Source organism: Nelusetta ayraudi, unplaced genomic scaffold, assembly GCF_046127955.1.
Source record: "Nelusetta ayraudi isolate G7.1 ecotype Tasmania unplaced genomic scaffold, CSIRO-AGI_Nayr_v1 ptg000018l, whole genome shotgun sequence".
NCBI classification, from domain to species: Eukaryota; Metazoa; Chordata; class Actinopteri; order Tetraodontiformes; family Monacanthidae; genus Nelusetta; species Nelusetta ayraudi.
Window position 1 is genome coordinate 4400445 of NW_027466068.1, and position 7879 is coordinate 4408323.

A 7879-nucleotide genomic window follows, 5' to 3' on the forward strand; every position below is an offset into this window, starting at 1 on the left:
TTGTTTGCAAGTTTGCATAAGCTTCCTGTTAAGACTGGACTGGAAACAATTCCAACTGGAGCTTTTCTGAGGCGGGACAGAGAAGAAGCGAGAAGAAAAGTTCAGGCTAAATCTTATCTTCGACGTGACCGTGTGAAGTGAGACTGCAACAGAGCGTAGAGGTAGAACTTCCATAGAACTGTTAGGTTGAACTGAACAAGCCTTTCGGAAGAGAGGCAAAAACGTCTTCAAGATGGCAAGAACCTCGACGCGACCCCTATACGTTAAGACGACCTGGACGACTGAGACACGGCAGCCGAGGCTACAGACGCTCATATCGCCTTCATATGGTTCCATTTGGAGGGGAAATGAGGACGACGTTTACTACTGCCACTGTTTACACAATCAGACGAGGTAGAGGAGGAGATGGAGGAGGAGGAGGAGAAGGAGGAGCCTCGTGCAGGAACCACAAAGGAGAGCTTGTGACACAAAACGGCACGTTGTGTGTTCTGCTGCCAAAGTGTTGGTAAGAAAGAGGCGGGCACAGGGGGATTGTTCCCACCACAGTCTCTATGACAATATGTGAGACCATATGTTTGTGTGTGTGTGTGTGTGTGTGTGTGTGTGTGTGTGTGTGTTGTTGTGTGTGTAGTGGGGGTTACACTGGAAGAATCGGCCAAGGGCGGAGGATGCAGGATGCAGGCAGCTCTTAACCAGCTCCCATTAACAATCACCACAAGTTGTGGCAGCCGCACAGGCAGACCTGAGCTTTTAGCCCAGTATCGTGATCTACCTTCCTTCATGTTCTGAGCTTTAAACATTGACTGAAAAGGCCCAATGTTGTCTGTGCCGTTCCACATAAGGAAGGCTAGACAAAATCTATTGACTAAAATTCCCAATTCACTTTAACATTCAATCCATGGCCCAAAATGGGAATGTATATGCCAAGTCGTCTTCAATGTGCTCACGTAGAGAAAATAATAGAAAAGGGCAGAGAAAAGGGTACCAAAAATTCAGAAAATACTCCCTGGTGTTCCATCTCCCCCCTTTTCCCGTTTTCTCAGAAAAAACTAACCTTCATTATGGTCAGGAACTTTGAGAGGGGACGGAGCTGGGTGCAGGTAGAGCTGAGAGCAAAACTCCTTCCAACCACTTACAGTCCAGAACGAACAGATAAAATCTGCATTTCCCGGACTGAGAGCCAGTTTCACCTGGGGACCGAACAGAATGCCACCAGGAGGCAGAGGAAGAGAAGTGGGGGCTGGGCTTTATGGTTCCACTCACTTTCTTTGCATTACACAAATCCAATTACCAAAGAGGAAATGCCAAATGCTCTTGTTTCAGTCAAACAACAAAACCAGTATGAGAAACACAGGGACACTTTCGAGTCGAAATTTGCAAGAACGTGCAAATGTATATGAATATGCTGCAAACTGCAAAAGAATGCCAACAAATGTATTCTCATTTTACTTTGAAAAGCAGTAAATCTTTGATCCTAAAAATCTGAAAGAAAAATGATTAAAAACCAAAAACATGTCAAAACCAAAAGAAGTGCTTACTCGGACTTGCTGAACTTGTGGAAACACATTTTAGAGTTGAATATGAGCGTCCTCATCTCGCATCCTGTTTTCTGACACCACCATTAAATTAATTTATTTCTGTTGCAAACTGCATTGAGAGGAAGAAAACTCCTCTACTCAACTTACAGAGGAAGGAAATAGGAAAATGCAAAAGTACTTTTGAAATGGGTAAAAACATGAAGAAATTAGTCTAGTTTTTTTGTCCGTTGGAAAAAAACAACAACTTGCAGAGCAAAGCACAAAAGACATGCGTGGCGAACATGCAGCGAGGAGAAAAGGATAGGAGAGAAGAGGACGATAAGCAAAGGTCATTTCATCCTAAGAGTCACTCAAGGGAGCTTCCGATGAGAAAAGGGAAGTGGAAGGAAAGACAATTATAAAGTGGTTTGGGGTCCCACGGGACACGGAGAGGAATAAGATAAATGGAGTGTCACAACACATGACAAAGAGGCCAAGAGTGGCCAGTCAGGCTGAAATTAATGAAGAGAGCGGGACGCAGCCTCATGGGTGGGGTGCAGGGGCACGACTGGAGGAGTCCTTCAAGAGATCAGCGCAAATTGTTTGAGAAAATTAAAAAATAAACTTCATGTTCCCCAGGGATTGATGGCTAGAAACCAATGAGCTGTCTTCTCGCAGGCTCAAAGCAACTTGTGTATACAAAAGTCCAGAGCACCAAAGTGCCACCATGAGGCCCTGAGGGCTCGGAGCTGAGTGACTTTACAGCAGCCGCAAGACCAACAAGGAAAACAATCATTTATCACCGGCCTTCTCTGTTTTGACTTTCAGGCTCTGGACACCTGCAAGCTGGAAGTTAATCTTTAGGGTTTGAACGTCACTGCCAATATAAATCACTGTCTTCAGAAAGTTTCAGACGTATGGGCCAACTGACTAATCTCTAGTTAAAACTGGTTTAATCATCAACCGTAGAAAACGTCAATGTATAGCCTCCACGGGAACGTGATGCTACGCCTGCACTTCAGGTTTGTCTGGCCAAGAATTTGATGTGACGAAGAAAACAAACATCAGACTAGCAAGAATCATTGCTGTAATGAGATTGAAACCATTACTATAGTGATTATTTCTCAAGGAGACATTCATTTCTTTACACCCAAGTGGAACCATCACCAGCCACTCACTCACGATGCATCCACTAATTGGTTATGATGTCTGCATCCTCCCATAAACGCTCCTTGAACACATATTATATGAAGTCCTTGGAACGGTCCTCACTAAAGCCGTTCTCCTCAGGGCTCATCCAGCTGGAATCTCTGTCATCTTTCTTCCCATGCTTCAGGAAAATGTGGATATGGTTAAGACGGGTGCGGAGGGAGTTGGGGGGCGGTGAGTGGAGGGCAGTGGGGGTGGTGGGCAGAGGGGTCCAGACTGCCTGTCAGACCATGACAAGTCCCTCAAGAAGGGATAAAAGAGGGCGGCAGGACCAGCACTAAAGGAGCACCTACTTCCACAAGCACCCCCCCCCCCCATCCCCCGCAGCTCTAAGCTGATAGCGTCGTTAGGAACGACGAGGGTGAGCGAACACATTATCAGCATCTCCACAGCGCTGCCGCGCCGCTCCAGAAATTACTCAGGAGTTGGTAATCCCCTGTTTAAATGCTTAATCACTGTGTGAAGAGAGAGGGGGCTGCTGCTACGGCAGACCACGATTTGTCCCCGCCGAAGTCCTGGAATTCCAATGAAAATATTCTGTCAGTTCACCGGAGGAGGGGGGGGGGCACAGACCCTCTCACGTGTGCTTCTTGCACTGACCGTCGACTGCTGTGCTGCTTGGACACAAGCAAGCCAGGACAGCAGGTGAATATTCCTATGTCACGTCAAACCCGTTGACCTCAAGACCACCAGCTTCCTCCTTCCTCTGTCTATCCATCTAAAAAAAAAAAAAAAAAAGTCCAAATGTGGTGGAGCTGCAGCTGCTTGTGTTTGGTAAATACATCCACAAGCACTGCTGTACTGCCACTGGTGGTTGTCTGGGGGGGGTTGTGTGGTGAGGGGAGCCAGCGGGAGCCACCTGGACACACCTACGTGTGAAGACCCTCATCGGAGAGATAAAGGTGATACTCTCAGCCTCGGGCAACGTCCGGCCCGCATACACAAACGTGACCTGGGAGCATAAATATTTGTCGGATGGAAGCCGTCAGTATGAAGCACAAGCAGGGTCTCAGTGATAAACACTGGCTGTGCACTTGGTCCCAGTGAGCAACTCTTGTGTGTTTAGTCTGGTCTTCACCAATCCTTTAAAAAACCCAGCATCAACAGCTCCATCAGACTCACTGGTCACCTTATCAAGTGACAGTTCTGATCTCAAAGTCCCATTTCAAGGTCCAGTGTGTACATTTTTAAGGAAGCCCGCCAGACACAGTGTTTCATATTTAGGTAAGTGTCAGGTGGGCTTCTTTAAGAAATGAAAATTATTGCTTTATGTTTATTCTTAAATATATGATAATCTATAGCTATGTAACCAGGTATGCTGCTGATGTTCACTTTGCTCTGCCTTGACCAAGAACTAATGCACTAAAGAGGACTACAATATATAGAGCAGTAGCATATTGGGATATGCTTCCACCACATTTAACCATGATAAATGACAAAGTAAGATTCAAAAATAAATGAAGAGTAGCAGTGCTTAGTAAAGAAGTAAGTTTCTCGTTGTTTGATTTATTCTGGAATTCTGATTGTGTAAAATGGAATATTTTTTGTTGTTCTGGTTGTTTCAACAATTGAAGGGTTGAATTCCATTGCATCTCAGATCATTTTTTGTGTTGATTTATCTATGTTTTTATTGTAATGGTTGAACTTTTTATTCTATCATGTTAGTATTTTATTATGTTTATTAAGTTTGAAATGTAAATCCTTGGACCCCAGGAAGAATAGTCACTGCAGTGAGGCCTAATGGGGATCATAATAAACTGATAACTAATAAACTAATAACCATGCCATAAACCAAATTACATGTATTGCACTGCGAGTATACACTCTTATTAATGCATGCATGGGCAGTATGTTAAGCTTTTACCAATATAAAAATCATAAATCAAGCCAAATTTGACACACTGGATCTTTAAGTGTAAAAAATCCCCTCCGTATTTGATCCCTGTTGGACTTTACTGAAGGAGCAACCTTCACTAAGGTGTCATCACTGCTGTGATGCAGAGACCAGAAGCTCGGTGGGGCAGGTCAGAGGAGGTGGAGTGCGGTGCTGCTGCAGGCACCCGAAATTGCGCTCAGCTCAGCTCGAGACGCCGTGGAGGAGGCACTCCGAGAGCGAAACAAAGAAGGCAAAGCCGGGTGAGCTGCAACCACAACATGAGCCGAATGTGCTGCCAGCACAGGAAAAAGGAAGCCAACTGTCAGGAAGACAATGGGAGCTTGTGGATGGATGTGGACGGGAGCAGCTGTGCAGAAAAGTGCTCTGACAAGATACCGACAGCGCGCTAGGGGAGCTTGTGAAATGAAAGTATCATGCATGAATGGGAAAAAGAAAAAAAAGATGGAAAAGAAAAGCACAGTTATAACACGTCAAGGTGCTGCAGGTTTTCTCACTTTCGCTGGTAGACTGAGGTGTGAGCGGCGGCTGCTGCTGCTGCTTGCGTCCCAGCTGAGTAGGGTTTGTAGAGTCCCGTCTTCCAGGTCCCGTCAGCAGAGGAGGTTAGCCAGAGGAGCAGCACAGTCCACAGCAAACTTTCTCTGCACACATCGGACACGCTCGGCCGTCGGCGCGATCCCATTTCGGCCAAGAGGAGTGGAAGGGGACAAAAAAAAAAAAAAAAAAGAAAAGGAAAAAAAAAAAAAAAGAAAGGGAAAAAGGAGCAGTGGAGCTGAGCTTTCCAGCGGGGACCAGGAGGGAAGAAGAGGAAAAGTGTCACACAGCAGCACCGGGACGGCCGGGTGAAAGGACGCGCATCCTACTCAAGTAGCCCGCGGGAGGGAGGCGCAAAAACCGGGGGCAGCGGCGGCGGCTCTGCGTAAAAGTCGCCTCTCGGTAGAAAAGTGCAGGGTCACCGGGTGGGGAAAAAACAGCCCGTCAACTCCAGACTCCCGGTCCTCGGCTGTCTACCTGCGAGGGGCGACATCCAACAGTGAGAAGAGTGCGCGTCTGTGTCGTCGGGAGCTCGTGCGTGCTCGTCTCCCCCGTCGTGTGTCTGCGCGCGTATCCTGTACGAGCTCTCAGTGCGGCGGACATGGAAGCACTTTTATAGTCTCCTCGGGTCTTTAAAAAAAAAAGGAAAAAAAAAAAAAGAAAAGCAGCGCAGCCTGCTGGGTCTTTCTCTCCCCTGCCCAGACAATGGGCGCGCAAGGCGGCTGCACATCTCGCATTGTTTTAAGCTGAATGATTAATGGGCCGCTGCCCTCCTTTTGTTTTGTTTTATTGTCTGTTACAGTGGTTCTTGACTTTAACTGCGCTCCGCAAAGGCCACCAAGTGACCCCCAATTTGGGTGATTCTATAAAGAGGTGCTCTCCATCTCATGGATTTATCTGCTTCCAATATTGGCAAAATCCCTTCAGTGAGTGAATGAGGCCTTAAAATCTAAATCAATAGTCCCTGGTGTTGCTTGGAATACATTGAACCCCTTATAGGGAACCGCAGGGGTCTCAAAACCTCCATTGGAGTACACTGTCAGAAAGTTACAAACATTCAATAGTTTTTTATCCTGAAAGACCTGAGCTGTCATAGGGCGAAGGCAGGGTGACACCCTGGACAAGTCGCCAGTTCATCGCATGGCCACATAGAGACAAACAACCATTCACACTCACATGCACACCTACGGACAATTTAGAATGTTCAATTGACCTCACATGCATGTTTTTGGACTGTGGGAGGAAGCCGGAGAACCCGGAGAGAGTACCCACGCAGACACAGGGATAAACATGCAAACTCCACACAGAAAGGTCCCAGGCCCGGAATCGAACCCACGACCTAACCACTACGCCACCGTGTTGCCCCCATAGCCTTATCAAAAATCCTTTTTTTTTTTCCCCCTCCATTTGTTGCTGTCAGTGCGCAGGCAGGCAGGCAGCCTGCTGAGTAGCTGGGGTTACTCCATCCTCCTTGGGCCCGTGCACGTGCAGAGCTGGACATGTATGTTTACAGTGCAAGTAGCCAGCAAACCGCAGGATTGTGGGTCCCGCTCCAAACTAAACACCTGGCAGTGTAACCAAAACCTGGGGCCTAAGTTGTACATCTGCGGCCCTCGCGACTACAACCTCTGCGGCCCCGACGGGCTGAGCTGCACGAAAACAAGTGCAACAGATGAGTGCAAAGAGAACATAAAGCAATAAGATGGGAGATTTTGGTAAAACACAAAGGCGGGATCTTCAAACAAGGGCCGCATTAACCTCCAGGATTTCTGGGAGGGAAGTCGGGGGGGTGAGGGGATGGAACACGGACTGAATAATTCCACTTGGCTGATGGGAACGTCGGAAGGTCGGGGGGAAGGAGGAGGTCTGGAAGTTGTGTGATAGTGTGCCAGCTATTTGGCGAGCAGGTTACAGGTTTAATAGAATCACTTCATTGACAAGCAGCTGAAAAAACTATTTTGACCTCTGCTGAGGGAGTCACTTCCTTGAAGTCACTTCCTGTCTAAGCAGCTGCGTGAATCCTGCAGACCACCAGACTACGAACCATCAGTGCAGGGATTTGAAGCTGATAAATACACAGTGGCAAATGGACTTAGGAGGACAAATAACACTTTCCCCCTCCCCCAAATATGTTGTCCTGATTTCTATTTATCAATTTTTTTTATTACGTATCAGTCAAGCCAGCAGTATCGGAAAACGGACCTGACTGACTCACACCACCTGCTGTGAAGACTTTAAAGCTTCTGAGAAGCACATTTGATTTTACGTGAGGGCAAAGCTGTTTGTAGTTACGAGGCCCATTCTGCCTTCTTAGTTCCTGCCTGTGCTCCCAGTTCCTCTTCCTTTCCTTCGTGGAGATTTCCATAGTCTGTGGCTCAGTTCCATTTTGCCAGCACGGTGCCAGTTTCAGCTGCACTTTCACTGTTCAGGGTTCAGGGATCAAGGATTTGTTAAAGTTCGGGAGTGAAGACTGTTTTGTTTTTTTCTTAAGTTGACCTTAGCTACTTGGCTATTTATTTGAGCTGAAATGGAACCATCTTTCATTAGAATAAGTTAAAAAAAAAACAAAAAAAAAACATGACTACATAAGCTGCAAAAGGGTAAACACATTGTTGACAGTCTGAACCTGTTTCTCCTTAAACCATCTGTCGTACGTTTTCAATTGTAAGAGCTCCTCGAAAGTATTTAGTATCAGACTTAGATAACGCGGAGGGGGTAAAATGAG

General features: G+C 46.6%; 1 protein-coding gene across 6 annotated transcripts in view; it reads right to left on the bottom strand.

Moving 5' to 3' along the window:
- Positions 1 to 5758, bottom strand: part of emid1 (EMI domain containing 1) — a 57722-nt gene extending 51964 nt beyond the window's left edge. For all 6 annotated transcript variants that reach the window (XR_012926640.1, XR_012926641.1, XM_076025975.1 and 3 more), the window contains exon 1: positions 5118 to 5758. Coding sequence is in view for 4 of the 6 variants with exons in the window: in XM_076025975.1 (XP_075882090.1) it covers positions 5118 to 5302 (185 nt within the window). In the remaining 2 variants the exon portion in view is untranslated. The remainder of the gene's footprint in view (positions 1 to 5117) is intronic.
- Between the last annotated feature and the right edge of the window lie 2121 nt (positions 5759 to 7879).